Raw genomic sequence first — 17,017 nt, 5'->3', positions numbered from 1 at the left:
CACACACACACATACACACACACACACACACACACACACACACACACACACACACCAGGATGAAAGGTTTGACTAGACTGAAGGAAAAGCCCAGGGTGTGGGGGGGTCATCAAGAGATAGGATGTGGGATCTGGAGCCCACCCCAAGCCTTGAGTACAAGTCTGGGCAGAGCCTTACCAGCAGGCTGAGTTCTCGAAAGGCGGGGGACGTACAGTTGAAAAGGTCAGGCTCCAGCCATCCGTGGTCTTCATCACACAACCGCACAGCAGCACCTAGGGGCAGGTAACCCCTTGATTTACCTTTGCTAACAGGGTGACCACAGCCCCCTCTAATTCTGGGGGGGGACACCCTGCAGTATGGGCCTCTATGGCTTGATACCTAGATGTTGCAGCCCAGATCCAGATGGGTCCCCAGGGGCTTGCTTTGCTGGCCAAAACCTGAGAGGTTTTGTGGACCATGCTTATCACCACACACATAAAGAGCACAAGGATGAACTGAGCAGGCGTGCACATGTGCACACACATTCATTCCAACACACACATGGGCCAGGATGAGTTCACAGACAGGCCAGATTCACATTCACACACACACACACACTTTGCTCATACACACATATACACTCTTGCTCACACACACATATGTGACAAGCACACAGACACATAGTACTCTCTGAATCACACACAAACACACCAACACAGACAAGGTCATCCAGGACTATGTGGGACCCACGTGGGGGTGGGATTTAGAATCCTTCATACATTTTAATTAGTTATCCCAATGGTGACTTTGCTCTCCCCTGTCTGTGGGGTTGGGATAGAAGGTGACCTGGGCTTGTTAACTAGCAAACAGAAGGGACCCTAACCTAGATACAGAACCCTGAATCCCCTCAAGACAGACCCACAGACGCATGCACAGGCACAGAATGACATATGCAGGAGCATGCGCACACAGATGATCTCTGTTCAGCCATGGCACAGATCCCAAGCAGCAGGGAGGGGCTGTTGGGGGCCTCAGTCAGAGGGGCGGGGCTGCGGCCTCAGCCAATTAGGGAAGAGCCTCAGGGAGTGGGGCAGGGTCTCCATAGGTTATAGGCAGTAGGGAAGAATCTGCAGGGAACCCAGGAGATCTGGCAACCAGTAGAGGCCTCCAGAGACTTCTGGTAATGGGGAATGGATTTTTTTTTTTTAGGGACCTCCGGCAGTAGGGAAGGGAGGGCTGCAAGGACCTTAAGCAGCATGAGGGATCTGCAAAAGCTCTGGCAGTGGGGGGGGGGGGGCAGCGCACCTGAGCAAACACGTACCCCTTACCTGTACCCCGCAATCCTGCCCAGAAGCCAAGAGAAACAGATGGAGGCTTAATGAGGGTGTAAGGGAGAGACCCAGAGTCCCCAGGGGGTAGGAAGGACCTCACACACATTCCTACCCAACTCCCACCTCTTGGCAGATACAAGGCCCCCCAGTTTAGGAAAAGAGGTGGCTCTAGCAGTGAGGGAACAGTCCCTGCCCCTTCCCTGAGCAATGTTTTGCTCATCATTACATACTCACCCAGGGCCCCCCGGGGACAAGGCACTGTTGCCAAGACACCGAATTTGGTCTGAGGCCACCACACACCAGATCTCAGGGACTTGGGGCAGGCATCGTAGAGCACTACGGAGAGAAAAAGCACTGAAGAAGACAGGCCAGATGTCTGGGCAGGTGGCTCAGAGGTAAGAGTGCTTGCCTTGCATGCATGAGGCCCTGGGTTCGATTCCGCAGCACCACATAAGCAGAAAAAGCCAGAAGTAGCTCTGTGGCTCAAGTGGTAAAGCGCTAGCCTTGAGCAAAAAAGAGCTCAGGGACAGCACTGGGGCCTTGAGTTCAAGCCCCATGACCAGTGGGGAGGAGGGGGAGGGAGAAGGTGGTGGATGGAACCTATAGGTAGAACTGGGTAGAGTCTGCTCACCTCGGCAGCCGCTGGCTGTCACTTCTGCAAAAGGACTGTCACAGCTGTTACACTGGCGGCCAAGGGCTCCTGGGCGACAGGGACACTGGCCACTGTGGGGTGCACACGAGCGCGAGGTGGAACCCACCGGGTAGCAGTCACATGGGAGGCAGGAGTCGCTGCCCCGAGGTCGGTAATGGAACTCCTGTTTGAGGATAGGTCAGGGGCCTGAAGTCAGAGGTCAGGGTTTAAGGTAGGGATCTTAGGCCAAGACTTTAGGGGAATACATAGAACCAAAGGGTGAAAGAATTAGGGGTTCACAGGCCCAAAGGAAGACTAGCCTCATAGGAAGACAAGAGAAGGCTTAGGGGCCAAGGAAAAGAGGCGGCAATTAAGTCACAAGACACAGGTAAAAGCCCCAAATCAAGAAGTAGAGGTTAGCTAGCTGTCTAAGGAAGGTATTTAAAAGTCAGGGGGAAAGCCAAGAGCTGGTGGCTCACACCTGTAACACTAGTTACTCAGGAGGCTGAGGATATGAGGATCGTGGTTCAAAGCCAGCCTGGGCAGGAAAGTCCCCCAAGACTCTCATCTCCAATGAACCACCAGAAAACTGGAAGTGGCACTATGTGGCTCAAAGTGGTAGCACAGGGGCTGGGAAGGTGGCTCAGTGGTAGAGCACTTGCCTTGCATGCCTGAGGTCCTGGGTTTGATTCCTCAGCACCACATAAGCAAAAAAAAAAAAAAAGCCAGAAGTGGTGCTGTGGCTCAAGTGGTAGAGCGCTAGCCTTGAGCTGAAGAGCTGAAGGACAGCGCCCAGGCCCAGAGCTCAGGCCCCATGACCAGACCCCCCAAAAAAAGTGGTAGCACACTAGCCTTACTGAAAGAGTTCAGGGACAACGCCTAGGCCCTGAGTTCAAGCCCTACAGCCAACATAGATAGATAGATAGATAGATAGATAGATAGATAGATAGATAGATAGATAGATAGATAGAATAAAAATAAATAAAAAGTCAAGGGGAGCCAAGTGTTTGTGCCTGTAATCCTAGCTACTCAGGAGGCTGATATCTGAGGATCACAATTCGAGGCTAGCTCTGACAGGGAAGCTAGCTCTGGCAGGAAAGTCTGTGAGCCTCTTATCTCAGCAAAATCCTGAAGTGGAGCTTTGGCTCAAAGGGTAGAGCATCAGCCTTGGGTAAACAAGGGACAGTAACCAAGGCCCTAAATTCAAGTCCTATTACGGTCCTCCCCCGACCCCCCCCAAAAAAAAGGTCAGTGGCCAGGCAAACCTTGCAGTGACACTGCCCATTCGTCTTGTTGCAGTTGGGGTCAAAACCCTTGTGGACATCACAGTTGCAGGGCCCACAGTTTGGGGTCCCCCACCATCCCCGAGGACACTGCTGGTCCATCCTGGGGATGAAATGAAGTATAAGGGCCTTCCCTTTAGCTCAGTGACCCTCCCTGACCCCTTCAGCCTCTCAGTCTCCAGCCTCTCACCTGTGTTCACAGTGGTGACCAAAATAGCCAGTTACACAGTCACAGGTATAGCCATGGGGAGCCCCTGGGAGGTGCCGGCAGGACCCCTGATTCTGACACGGGTTCAAGAGACACACATCCACACATCCCGGGCCATAGTAACCTACAGATAGGGTCAAGAAGCTTAGAACGGGGCTGGGAAGGTAGCTCAATGGTAAAGTGCTTGCCTTGCATGCATGAGGCCCTGGGTTCAATTCCTCAGCACCACATAAACTGTAAAAGCCAGAAGTGTCACTGTGGCTCAAGTGGTAGAGCGCTAGCCTTGAGCTGAAGAGCTGAGGGACAGCAGCCAGGTCTCTGCGCCCTCCAGTCTCCACCCCCCCCACACCCCACCTCACGGCCCTACCTGGCCAGCAGGTGCAGGAAAAGGTCTGCCAGAGGTCAAGGCAGTCAGCATGAGATGGACAGGGTCCCGATGCGCAGGCGTTGGTCACGACACAGCCCGGCTCCACATTCACTCGGTGGGTGGGAGGTAGCAGGGTTGGGGACCCCAAAGGTGTTGAGCCGAGCCACAGCCCCTGTGGATACAGTGGGTGGGAGGTAGCAGGGTTGGGGACCCCAAAGGTGTTGAGCCGAGCCACAGCCCCTGTGGATACAGCCAGCAAGGGGTTAAGCCCCAGGTCAAGGTACCCCAACATCAAGCGCTCCAGAGCCAGGCACTCTGTTTGATGATTCCCTGACATGCAGTCTCCCCTGTCCTTTAAAGACAGCCCTAACATAGCACCCACACATTGAAACGCTGCCCTAATGAGATTCCTAATGACTCTCACCTCCATTACCACACACAAAGGATTGAGCTATTCCTGATTGCTCTGGATCTTTATTCTCCCTCCCTCCTCCTCTCCCCCACACCCCACCAAGCCAACCTACTTTAATGCTGCTTTTCAAGTCCCTAGGAGCTGCTAATATCCCACTCATGACCCTTAATGGCCCCCATACCAAGTTCCCATGCTGATTCCCACCTGGACACAGCCGACCAGACCCTGAGGAACCTCCTCCTTACTGCTGGGGGGCAGGCCGCCCACATGGAGTTGCTTTACCTTCAGGCCCTGAAGCTCACTCCCCACAGCCATGGTGTCCTGGAGGAGGTAGATCATCAGTCCTAAGAGTGGGGTACCTAATGGAACCCTAGCATATCCTAGAGTCAGCATTGGCCTTCTTCTAGCCTAGTATGAACCAGTGCTCAGAGAGGGCTTTTCCTTCTTGGAGCCAACTTTGAACTATTACAATCTTGATCTGAAGTAGGGTGGGATTAGGGAAGGGATCAGGAGCTTTTAAGAGGTCAGGCAAAGTTCTGGCTATATAAAGACTCCTCAAGACTAGGCCAGGATTCTGACTAGCTTCCCTGACATGAAGACCTCCCCATGGGCTCACCTGGCTGTTAGAGTGGGCTTAGAGCAGGGATATGAGTAGAGAGACTGGAGGAAGAACATCAGAGGGAACAGAGAGGAAGTGGGCTAGGGGGTAAGGTCAAATGAGGTGAAGTCTGATTGGAAGACCGAGAATGGGGTCAGAGGTCAGACCTGGAAGAGGCTGAAGTCCAAGGAGACCAGGAAGACATGATGGCCCCTCCGGCCACCTGGCTCCTCCTGCAGTTCCAGTCTCAGATCATGCCATCGGCCATCACTGACAGTCATCTGATCCAGCAGGAGGTGGGCAGCCCGGCCTGAGCCTCTGGTTACTGTTATGGACAACAACCCCTGATCTACCTGTGGGTAGAGATGTAGAATCCTAGGGTTATAGCCCCACATTGGGCTGAGGCTAGGAGATCAGATCAGAGGGTTCAGCAATCAGGAAGATCAAAGAGCAGAACAAGAGAGTCAAAGATCTACCTGCAGCCAGGGTACTATGCCAGGTGGCATTGTGTTGTTGGTGTGGGTTGGGGGCAAAGGGCAGGACCAAGGGTCAGTTAGAACAAGAAAGAGTTACGCTTATCTCTTGCACCTGCAGAGGGGAAAAGAGTCAAGGGGCCCGAGGCAGGGGTTATCCATATTTCCAGGATATCTGAGAAATATGATATGTGACCAGGCCTAAACTTCTCATCAGAGACTGAGAATCAAAGGGATAGGAAAGGATTTAGAAGAACAGACACACCTGGCAGAGGAGCGTGCTGTGTGGCCCAACCTGCACTTGCATCAGGACCCCCTGTGTTGCCCGTGTCCGAAATGCCAGCCCCAGGTACCACGGCACAGACACAGCCATGTCATTTCCAAAGTCCCAACTCAGTGTGCCGTTGCCATGGAAATGGTAAGGATGGGCCATGGCTGAGGGGGATAAGAGAAGCAGGGTTATAGGCCCCTCCCTAGAAACAGACCTTCCCCTCTGAGCCCCCTCCGGCCCTGTGTTGTCTGTCCAACTCACTGAGCCGACAATCTTTGCCACCAAAGCCCACAGGGCAGTCACAGTTGAAGCCACCCCAGCGCTCTGAGCAGATGCCACTGTTCTTGCAGGGACCTGAGTCACAAAAGTGCAGCTTGGCCTGGCAGCCTGGGAGAGGAAGGTGTGTGGGAGATACGAGAACATGACAAAAGGGTACGTGATCTCAGGATACTGGGGTGTAGAAGGACTGAAAATGGACCAGATTTCAGCCTCATGTTGGGTTAGAGATGGAGCTGTAGAGAGGTAAGGCCCTAAAGGCACTTCGTTGGGGTCAGATACAGAGTCACCCTGTGCAGCCCTCCACCCACTGCTTATGGGGACAAGGCCATAAGGGAATTGGGGGGTGGGGGAGGCTAGTGGAGGCTTCAGGCCTACCTGCTACTGTGCCATTGTTTGCGACGAAGGACGCCATGTCTACTCGGCGGCCGTCGATGTGCAGGTCTCGCATGCAGCCAATGAAGTCCTTGTGGGACACGGGAAAGTTCTCCGGGAGGTTGGGGACACCCCCCAGAAGCAGAGGGCCCGTCAGGTCCAGGGACCTGGGGGTCAGTGGTCTGGGTCATTGGTAGGACTGGGACCAGAGGACAGAGTCACTTGTGGAGAGCCACTGGGAATTATGGGGGGAGAGGAGGAGGGGGTAAAAACTGAGGGCAGAGTGATTGAGGAAAGAGGGCAAGCTAGGGGAAAGAGTTTAGGGGTGCAAAGGAGAGATCATGATGAACAGATGGTCTGGGGAAAGATTGGGGAGTTGGGGGGTAAGGACTCTGATGAAGGAGAGGCACTTGGGTAGCTGACATAGGAGATGGAGAAGTGGGATTGGGAAGTGAGATCAGTAGGGCTGGGTGTGAAGTTACAAGGCTGGGGATGTGTGACATTAGACACTTGGGTGGAGGGGTAAGGGGGGGCGGAGGTGGAGACTTTGGTAGACCAGATGCCTGACGATTACCAAAAGACTTATTTGTGTGTAGAAGCATGAACTCAAGAGGTAAAAACAGGATCGGGGGCTAGAGTGAGTAGGCATTAGGATCTTTGACTGGAGAGGGAACCCTGGCAGTGTAGGGGAGAGGACAGGGAATTTGGCAGGCTGGGGTATGTGAAGCATTGGGATGGGCTGTGGTTAGCAGTGGGCATAGGGATGGGGGGTGGGGTAGGGGCCTCACTTCTTGGAGCTTGTTTGTACACCAGCAGCCGCACATGAATAGTTGCCAATCTCGGCACCAAACTGCAGAGCCACAGCCACATTGCAGTCATCCACGCTCAACACAGCCACCTTGTCCTTGGAAGGGCCCTGAGCACCCCCTAGGGCATCTGTCCGGGGCTAAAGACCCAGGCACAGCAGTCAACAATGCCCCTAGGGTAACCCCTGAGGGACAGAACTCAGAATCCTAACTCCCACCCCCACCCTACCCCACAAACACTATGCTAAGGGCGGTGCCCACCTTGTTGTAGTATCTCAGATGTACTGTGTGCCACTGCCCATCACTCAGGCCCCCTGGAACTGTGGGGCTGACCACTGTGTTCGATTCACCTGTGAGGAAATAAATATGCATGAGGGAAATAAATATGCATAAGGGAAGTAAATATGCATGGAGAGGATAGTCTGGAGCTGTTGGGATTATCCCACCCCCACCCTAGTCATCTATGCACAGTTATTCCCAGGGTCATCCTGAATGTATCTGATTAGGATACCTGAGCTGAAGAGCTCAAGGACTGTGCCCAGGCCCAGAGTTCAAGCCCCATGACTGACCAAAAAAAAAACAAAAAAACAAAAAACAATAAAAACACAGTGTATGGCTGATTAGGATACCTTCTAGTGAACACACCATCAGGATTGGGGTTCCCTTAAATAGATAAGAGCAACCCACACGTCCTGGAGAAATAGACCTTCCCAGAGAGAATGTCCAAAGGACTGGAGGCATGAAAATGCTAAGAAAAAGCTCCAGACCACAAAAGGTGAACAAATATAATAGCAGTGCTCACTGGATACTATGTGAAAAATGAACTATACAACTTGTATGTGGGGACAGGAGGGGAAAAACTTCAAGAGCACGAAGGAAGGGATGACACTGTCCACGAAGAAATGTACTTTTTCCAGGATCTAGTGGCTCATGCCCATAATCCTAGCTATTCAGGAGGCTGAGATATGAGGATTGTGGTTCAAAGCCAGCCCAGGCAGGAAAGTCTATGAGACTCTTATCTCCATGTAATCACCAGAAAGTGGTGCTCTTCTCAAAGTGGTACAGCTCTAGCTTTGAGCAAAAAAGCTTAGGGACAGTACCCAGACCCTAAATTTAAGCCCCGTGACCAATGGGGGTAAAAGAGAGAGAGAGAAAGAAAGAAATGCATTCTTTACCTGACTTACAACTGTAACCTCTTTGTACATCACCTTTATAATAACAATAAAAATAAATAAAATTTAAAAAGGAAGGCTGGGAATGTGGCTTAGTGGTAGAGTGCTTGCCTAGCATGCATGAGGCCCTGGGTTTGATTCCTCAGTACCACACCAATAGGAAAAGCTGGAAGTGGTGCTGTGGCTCATGTGGTCGATCACTAGCCTTGGGCAAAAAGAAGCTCAGGGACAGATTCTGAGTTCAAGCCCAAGGACTGGCCAAAAAAAAAAAAAAAGGCTCAAGACCCTGAGGTCAAACCTTAGTAACAGCACATGTGCACGCGCGTACACAGACACAGACACACACACACACACACACACACACACAGAATGGCCACAGAGCTATGAGTTTATATGTACAGTGAGGGACACCTGAGGGAATTCATGGATTTTTTTTTTTCCTGTCAGCTGTTCTGGCAACACCTGTACCCAGGTCAGTGTCATGCGCATGCGTGGAAGCACTCACCCGTGGAATACGTGAGCCGTACTTGGCCAGCCACAAGTTCTAAGGCCAGAAAGTCGTGCTTCTCGTTCAGACGCCCGTTGTAGAACAGCAGCCCGCTGGGCTGCACGGTGGCAAACCTAGGAGGAGCAGGAGTTCGAGGCCGAACGGAACCCGCACACCCTCCATCCAGGCCTCGGCCTAAGCGGAGCCGAGGCGGGGAAGGTGCCGGCCCCTGGATACCCGGATGTTCTGAGGGCCGCATGGGTGTCAGGGGAGGGTGTGGCGTCCCCCCCCCCGTGGGGACATCAGTGAGGGGGGGCAGTGAGAAACCAAGAGACAACGACGGTAGCGACAGCGTAGCAACGCTCGGAGACACACGGGACGGGCACCTACGAGAGGGACAGCGTGAGGTGGAAGCGCTGTCGCAGGCCGCGGAACATGACGAAGGAGCTGGCCGGGAAGGAGCGAGCTGCCACCTCACAGCGCGGGCCCTCGAAGGCGCCGCCCGCGGGGCACTGGCAGCGGAAGCCGCCGTTGGGCGCGTTGGTGCAGGTGCCCCCGTTGCGGCAGACGCCCGCCACGCAGCGGCCGGCCTCCGTGTCCAGCTCGCAGTCTTCCCCTGCCGGGAGCCAGAGCCAGTCAGCGCTGCGGCTACCAGGCCCCGCCCACGCCCCAGACGGCCCGCCCCTCCAAAGGTGGGGGGAGAAAGGGGTGGGGCGAGGAGGCCGGGCCGGGTTACGAGCCTTTTGAATGGTTAAGCTGCCTGTGGACACGCCCTCAACCAGCCTGAGGCCGCCCTATCCACCAATCCCAGATTAGACTACGCCCCCCACCCGGATGGGCACGCCCACCGTTTGACCCTATCCAGGTCCCACCCAACCGGACACGCCCATACTCCAATCCCATATTTGGCCACGCCCTTGACCACGCCTCCTCAGGGCTCATCAAGGCTCCAGTAGCTTCAAAGTGCACCTAAACCACTGGGCGGGAAGCGGGGAGGGCCTGCCTCCCCCAGAGGAGAGGCTCCGTCCCCGTTCTGCCCCCCTCCCCACCCCAAGCTTTGCCAGAAATCCCCCCCGCAAGATGTTTACCTGTGAAGCGCGGGCGGCAGACGCACGTGTAGCCCCCTTCGCGCCGCGCACAGGCGCCCCCGTTGCGACACGGGTTGGAGTAGCAGAGGTCCAGCTCCGTCTCGCAGAAGTCGCCGGTGAAGCCGGGCGGGCAGCGGCAGCGCAGGCCGGCGATGGGCTGGATGGGTCGGAAGAGCGTGGAGGCCGAGGCCAGGAAAGGCGCCGAGGAGTCAAACCGGAGCACGGACACGCACTTCATGTAGTTCTCGCAGGGCTCCCGCAGGCACACGTTGTCGTCGAAGGGTAACACGTCGAGCAGCGAGCGCGCGGCCAGGGCGGCCCGGCGCACGTACAGCTGCTCCTGCAGCTCCTCGGAGCTGAACCACGGCCCTGCCGCGCCCGCCCCGGCCCCACGAGGTGCCAGCGCCGAGAAGCTCACGTTGAGCACGGTGCCTCCCACGTCCGTGTCGTTCTGAATGTTGAAAATGAAGACGTCCTCGGTGGGCGTGGCCAGCACCGCGGCCACGCCCTCAAGGAAGTGGCCCAGCAGCGGTGACAGAAAGCGCTCCTGCCACATGTTCTCCAGGCGCACCGTCAGGCTGTTAGCCAGCAGCTCCTCGGTGATGATAACCACACGCAGCACGCACTGCGCTGTCACGCTGTGCAAGCCATCTGCGGGGGAAGGGGCAGTGGTAAGTGGTCATTGGGGGGGGGTCGGTAGCTGTTTTTTGTTTTTTTCTGAGTCAACAGGCTGACCTCCCCACCCAGCACCAAGGCTGGATGCACCTACCCACATTGCCAACACAAGCAAGGGGGCTGATCAGACAGGTTCACCCAAGCTCTGGTCTGGATCCCAACTCTGGGAGTCTCCACCCACAGGGCAGCTAACCATTCTGATAACCCACAGTTCTTGTGATTATGATCAGCAGGTTACCTTCAATCGGGACACAAGACAAGCCAGGGCCATTCATTCCTGGCTGCCTCCCTCTTCCCTTCCCTCAGCATAGCAGAATCAGCAAACTGTCTTCTCCAAGCAACAAGGAGGATTCTACATCAGGAATTACCCATGCCCCTGACTCTAGTCAGCAAACTGCTCTTCCGTGACACTAGAAGGGGTCTGGGGCCAGTGAATAAATACTCAATACCCAGAACCCCTGGGGCAGCAAGCTCAAGGAAGACTTTGTACTTTTATTCTCATTCTCTCTTTCTCTCTCTCTCTCTCTCTCTCTCTCTCTCTCTCTCTCTCTCACACACACACACACACACACACACACACACACACACTTTTTTGAGTAGCAAGCTGCTTGCAATTCTAAACCTGAGTCCTGTAGTTTTAGTATGGTGAGGTGATTACCTTGTCCCCAAACCAATTACATATTGGGTACTTAACCAAAAATGGTTGTTAAAAGTAAATAATCACGGGGGGGGGGGAGCTGGGTAGGTGGCTCAGTGATAGAGTGCTTGCCTATGAGGCCCTGGGTTTGATTCCTCAGCATCACATAAACAGAAAAAGCTGGAAGTGGTGATGTGGCTCAAGTGATGGAGCACTAGGCTTAAGCTGAAGAGCTGAGGGACAGTGCCCAGGCCCAGAGTTCAAGCCCCACAACCGACAAAAAACAAAATAAAAGTAAATAATCATGAGTGCCAGTGGCTCATGCCTATAATCCTAGCTACTCAAGAGGCTGAGATCTGAGGATCACAGTTCAGAGCTAGCCCAGGAAGGAAAGTCCATGAGATTCTTATCTCCAATGAACCACCAAAAAGCCAGAAATGGAGCTATGGCTCAAGTGGTAGAGCACTAGCCTTGAGCAAAAATGCTCAGACGCAGCACCCAGGCCCTGAGTTCAAAGCCCAGGATGGGGGGTATGGGGGGGAGCTGGGCATCAGCACACATCTATAATCCTAGCTACTCAGAATGCTGATATTTGAGGATTGTAGTTTGAAGCCACCTGAAGCGGGAGACTCTAGTCTCTAAACAGCAAAAAGCCAGAATTAGAAATGTGGCTCAAACAGTATAACTATCCTTAAGTGAAAAAGTTAAGGAATAGCACCCAGGCCCTGAGTTTAAGCCTCAGTGCTAGCCAAGTCACACAAAAAGGGACTCTTGAAAGTAATTATGCTTTTGGTGTTTGTTTTTTGTTTGTTTGGTTTTTTGCCACACCTGGGGCTTGAACTCAGGGCCTAGGCTCTGTCCCTGAGCCTCTCTGTACTCAAGGCTAGCATACTACTACTTGAGCCACAGCGCCACTTCTGGCTTTTTCTGACTAGTTTATTGGTGATTAGAGTCTCATGGACTTTCCTGCCCAGGGTGGCTTCAAACTGTGATCCTCAGATCTCAGCCTCCTGAGTAGCTAGGATGACAGGCGTGAGCCACTGAAGCCCATCTTAATTCTCTGTTTTGAGGTACTCTATGGAGTCCCTTTTTGGCTTGAGGCCCTGGTAGCTTTGGGACATGCAGTGCCTTGCTTACCCTTTGCCTCTTACCTGTGACCGTTACCAACATGGAGGCCACCAGTGGGCGGTTGTTGTCTAGCTTTCGGCTGAGTCGAAGCTCCCCGCTGGTCTGGTTGACAACCAGCAACTGCAATTCATTGCCACGCTCGAAGGAATAGAAGAGATGATCAGAGACATCCGGGTCATAGGCTGGGATGCGGCCGATGATGCCTGAGGGGAAGGTGTCTGAGCGATTGGACACATAGTTGTTGAAGAGGATCTGGAAGTTGTTGAGCACGGGACTGTTGTCATTCTGGTCAACGAGGTGGACGTGCACGGTGGCTCTGCTGACTAAGGGAGAAGAGGTGGCTTGGACCACAATCACATATTCCTGGCGGGCTTCATAATCTAGATCAATGAGTGCTGTCAGCTCTCCAGAGAAGATGTCCATTTGGAACAGCTCGGGGATGTTCCCTTCCACGATCTGGTACATTATATGGGCATTGGGGCCTTCATCCGGGTCTACCGCGGTGATCTGAGCCACCACTGAGCCCACAATGCTGTTCTCCTTGACTCGCACTACAAACTCTTCGGCTGGGAAGATGGGTGCGTTGTCGTTCACGTCTTGGACAGTCACCTGGATACTCACCGGCGTCCGTAGCGGGGGCACACCACGGTCCACCGCGTAGGCAGTGAGCTCGTACACGGGCACTGCCTCTCGGTCCAGCCGCCTGACCGTCCGGACAATTCCGGAGGTGGGCTCGATGGTAAAATCCCCATCGCCATCTTCCCCATTCTGGAAAGTATACTGAACCCGGCCGTTGGCGTGGGCATCCCGGTCGGTGGCTGAGATCTGGAGGACACTGGTGAAAGGTGGCGCATCCTCGGAGACCAGCCCGGTGTAGTGGGAGGCCACGAACTGTGGCGCGTTGTCATTGACATCATTGACCATCACCTCCACGTAAGTAGTGTCTGCTTTCTGTGGGATACCGTTGTCTCGGGCAGTAATGGCCAGGGTATAGGTCACTTGGTCCTCGTAGTCCAGGGGGGCCTGTAAGGTAATGGCCCCGGAGTCTGCATCTATCCGGAACTGAGGCAGGTTGTCTTCTAGAAGGTAGGTGATCCGGGCATTCTCCCCAACGTCGTCGTCGGAGGCGCTGATGACCACCACGGTGCTCCCCACCGGCCGGTCCTCGTTCATGCTCACCGAATAGTGAGCGCTCTGGAAGACGGGCCGGTGCGTGTTGGCGTCGGTGATGTTGAGGTGGACGTAGCAGTGGTCGTGGAGGGCCCGGTCGGAGGCGGTGAGCACCAGCTTGAAGTAGCGTTCCTGCTTGTAATCCAACGGCAGGGCCAGCGTGACGAGGCCCACCCCGCCCTGGGTGCTGATGGCGAAGCGGTTCCGGGTGTTGCCACCCGTGATCTGGTAGCTGATGGCGCTGTTGGCATCGCGGTCCACCGCCGTCACGCTGACCACGCTGGTGCCCACGGCGGCGTCCTCGTTCAGCCGCAGGTGATGCTCTTTCGTGGTGAACTCGGGCCGATTGTCGTTCACGTCCAGCACCGTCACGGTGACGCTGGCCGAGGCGGACAGGGGCGGGGCGCCATGATCCCGGGCCTCCACGCCGAAGAAGTAATGCTCCACCGACTCGCGGTCCAGGGGCCCGCTCACGGACACCCAGCCGGTGGCGCTGTTGATCACGAAGGGCGTGTCGGCCGCCACCCCGGTCAGGGAGTACTCCAATCGGGCGTTCTCCCCGTGGTCCGCATCCACCGCCTGGATGTGGATGACCGAGTGGCCCAGGGGCGCGTTCTCCAGCACCGACACCTGGAAGGGCGTGCTCACGAAGATGGGAGCGTGATCGTTCACGTCCACCACCTGGATGCTGGCCAGGCCCGTGTTGTTGGACAGGGGGGGCCGGCCCGCGTCCTGCGCCCGGATGCGCAGGGCGTACTCCCTCTCCGCCTCGAAGTCGAGCGGCGCCACCACCTGGATCTCGCCGGTGAGGCCGTCGATGGCGAAGCGGCCGCGGCTGTTGCCGCTGATGATGTTGTAGTGGACCAGGCCGTTGGCGTCCTTGTCGCGGTCGGCGGCGGACACCCGCAGCACCGGCGTGTGCGGGCGCACGTCCTCGCGCACCTGCGCCACGTAGCGCTTCTCGCTGAACTGGGGCGCGTTGTCGTTCTCGTCCAGCACCGTGATGTGGACCCGCACGGTGGCCGAGCGGGGTCCCGGCTCCTGCCCCTGATCGCTGGCTTCCACCACCAGCTCGTAGCTCTCCGCGTGCTCCCGGTCCACGCGGCCGCTGGTGCTGATGAGGCCGGAACGCGGGTCGATCTCGAAGGCCGTGGCGCCCCGCGCGGCCGGCGGCCCCACGAAGCGGTAGCGCAGGTTGGCGTTGGGGGGCGCGTCGCCGTCGGTGGCCCGCAGCTGCAGGATGGGGTAGCCTTCCTCCACGTTCTCGCGCAGCGTCTCCCGGTACTGGGCCTGTTCGAACACGGGCGCGTGGTCGTTGCGATCGGCCACGGTCACGGCGACCATCGTGGTGGCCGACAGGCGGGGGGAGCCGTGGTCCTGCGCCGTCACCCGCAGGTAATGGCGCTCCATGCTCTCGCGATCCAGCTCGGCCGCGGTCCGGATGAGGCCGCTGTGCGGGTCGATGCTGAACAGCTCCAGCGAGCGGCTGTTCATGAGCGCCGCCAGCGAGTACACCAGCCGCCCGGCCTCGCCGGGATCCGGGTCCTGGGCCGCCACGCGCAGCACCGACGTGCCCGCCGCCTCGTTCTCGGGGACCGAGGTCTGATAGTTGTACTGCGGGAACTGGGGGTGACGGTTGGCGGCGCGACGGGGGCGCGGCCGCTCCTCGGAGGCCATCCGCCGCCGTCGGGTTTCGGGCACCGCGGGGCCGCCAGGGCCGCGCCTCGGCTGCGGGAGGAGGCGGCGGAGATGATGGTGATGGTGGTGGTGGTGGCGGCGGCGGCGGCGCCGGCGGCGGCGGAGGCGAAAGAGACCGCGGAAGCGCATGCGCTCCGAAACCCGCCGGGGAGCTGTCCGCGACTCGTGGGGTGCTGAAGCGGGCGGAGGAGCTCTCCTCACCGCCCGAGGTGCTGAATCCCACCCGGGACCGGAGGCCACACCGCCGCCGCCGGGGAGACAATCCCGTCGAAGGGCCGTTCTTCCGCCCTGCCCTTGGGGTCCTGGGGCCCACGGTTCCCTGCAGCAGCGGGAGGGCTCCACTGTTTGGCCGATTCCTCGCCTCGAGGGTGGCCGAGAGGACCCTGACTCGGGGTCATCGGATGGAGCCGGAAGGTCTGATGGGAGGGGAGACATGTCCCCCAGTCCCGTCCCCCCTGGGGGCACAGCCTCTGGCGACACACTGCCTCTCCGCCTAGGCCCGGGCCACCCGCAGGAAGACACCTCCGGGTGCCAGCATGCCGGTGCCCCCGGCCCCCGTCCTGCCCCTGGCTCTCGGCTGTGCGCTGCCGGGACCTCGGGCTGGGCGGGCTGCAGCTCGGGGGCACCTCCACCGTTCCGGATGTTTCGCCGCCCGGCTCGGAGCCCCATGAAGACAGACTCCGGCACTTCTAGGCCAGGCTCTCCATCCTCCCGGGCCTCAGGCGGTTCGGGACAAAGAGCTAAGGCTTCGCCACCGATCTGCTGCGCCCCTGGCCCCGTCGCAACAGCGGGGTCCCAGCCGCCCCCCAGCTCCTCCAGGCTGAGGGGGAACAAAGAGACGAGGAGAAGGAGCAGGAGTATCGGGGTCGACGATCCCCCGAGACCCTGCCACCGTGGCCGCCTCGCCATCACCCCCCGCCTCCCGGTCCAGCCTCCACCGCCCCCCGCCAGGGATTGGGCCTTGGGCCCGCCCAGCCGCTCGGGCCCCTTCCCAGGCCCCTGCCGCCGGCCCGGCCCCCCACCCCTCGGCTTGTCGCTCCGCGCCGCCACCGCCCTCTGGGCACCATCTACTCCGTCGCCAGAGCCCCTTTGGCATACGGCCCCGGCTTTTGCTGCCCCCACCGCAGCATCCCCGACGCGGCGGCCGCCTCCCGACGCTCCAACATGGCTCCCGGCCGCCCCGATGGTTTGCTCCACCTCCGCCCGGATGCCCGAAACCCGGTGGTACGACCCATCGCGCATGGCAACTCCGGCGACGGAAGCCGTGGCCGCCATTTTGGTCGAGGGCGCGAGCGCTGCCCACGGTGCTGAATGGGCCGCGGCGTTCCTCCGCCGTCGGGTCCGCCCTCCCGCCCCTCGGCCGCCGCCCTCCCCCCCCCTACTCCCCGCCTCTCTCTTTAGGGCGCTGTTCCAGCTTGAACCTTCCTTCTGCCCTCCTCTCCTGAATACGAGTTCCAAACTCTGTTACCCGAATTTGGTCTGAAATTCGGGTGCCTAAGAGGTGCTGTCAGTATCCTCACCAATCGGGGGGCGGGGGGAAACAGAAGGGAGGTGAAGGCCAGATTTGGGGGTGGGGGGGATGCCAGGGCGTCAGCCGCCCTAACAATAGCTTGAACTACTTGATCTCAAATTCAACTTGGGAAACAGGTCGCAAATCTGCTCCCCCCACTTTTTTCTTTATTGGGGTGGGGGGAGAGCGTCTCCCCGAAGCAGGGGCTGGAGATGAATATTCTCTTCCATTTCCTCTCTGTCTGTCTGTCTGTCTGTCTGTCTGTCTGTCTCTCTCTCTCTCTCTCTCTCTCTCTCTCTCTGCGGGCCGAGGACCTGAGTGCTCTGGGATGCCACGTGGAGCCCAGAGCTGCCCCCCATCCCCTCCCGCCACCCCCACCCCAGAGGTGCGCCCACCTGCCTCAGATCCCCGCCCCTTGACCAACATCATCGCTTAACCCCTT

The 17,017-nt window shown here is 57.4% G+C and overlaps 1 protein-coding gene across 1 annotated transcript in view; it reads right to left on the bottom strand.

Moving 5' to 3' along the window:
* The window catches only part of LOC138818484 (cadherin EGF LAG seven-pass G-type receptor 3-like), a 55,288-nt gene extending 39,280 nt beyond the window's left edge, over positions 1-16,008 (bottom strand). Inside the window, 17 exon segments of the mRNA XM_070009396.1 lie at positions 178-272; positions 1,545-1,646; positions 1,942-2,125; positions 3,207-3,327; positions 3,415-3,556; positions 3,800-3,971; positions 4,416-4,532; positions 4,977-5,162; positions 5,548-5,717; positions 5,815-5,940; positions 6,208-6,371; positions 6,993-7,150; positions 7,272-7,360; positions 8,688-8,803; positions 9,060-9,285; positions 9,758-10,408; positions 12,221-16,008. Of these exon segments, the coding sequence (XP_069865497.1) occupies positions 178-272; positions 1,545-1,646; positions 1,942-2,125; positions 3,207-3,327; positions 3,415-3,556; positions 3,800-3,971; positions 4,416-4,532; positions 4,977-5,162; positions 5,548-5,717; positions 5,815-5,940; positions 6,208-6,371; positions 6,993-7,150; positions 7,272-7,360; positions 8,688-8,803; positions 9,060-9,285; positions 9,758-10,408; positions 12,221-15,974 (6,573 nt within the window). The 5' untranslated portion in view covers positions 15,975-16,008.
* Positions 16,009-17,017: the final 1,009 nt, after the last annotated feature.

This window comes from Dipodomys merriami, unplaced genomic scaffold (assembly GCF_024711535.1).
Source record: "Dipodomys merriami isolate MVZ:Mamm:240054 unplaced genomic scaffold, mDipMer1.0.p SCAF_767, whole genome shotgun sequence".
In the NCBI taxonomy this organism is placed as follows: domain Eukaryota; kingdom Metazoa; phylum Chordata; class Mammalia; order Rodentia; family Heteromyidae; genus Dipodomys; species Dipodomys merriami.
Note: the sequence above shows the minus strand (reverse complement) of the source record. Positions and strands in the feature narration are given on the sequence as shown.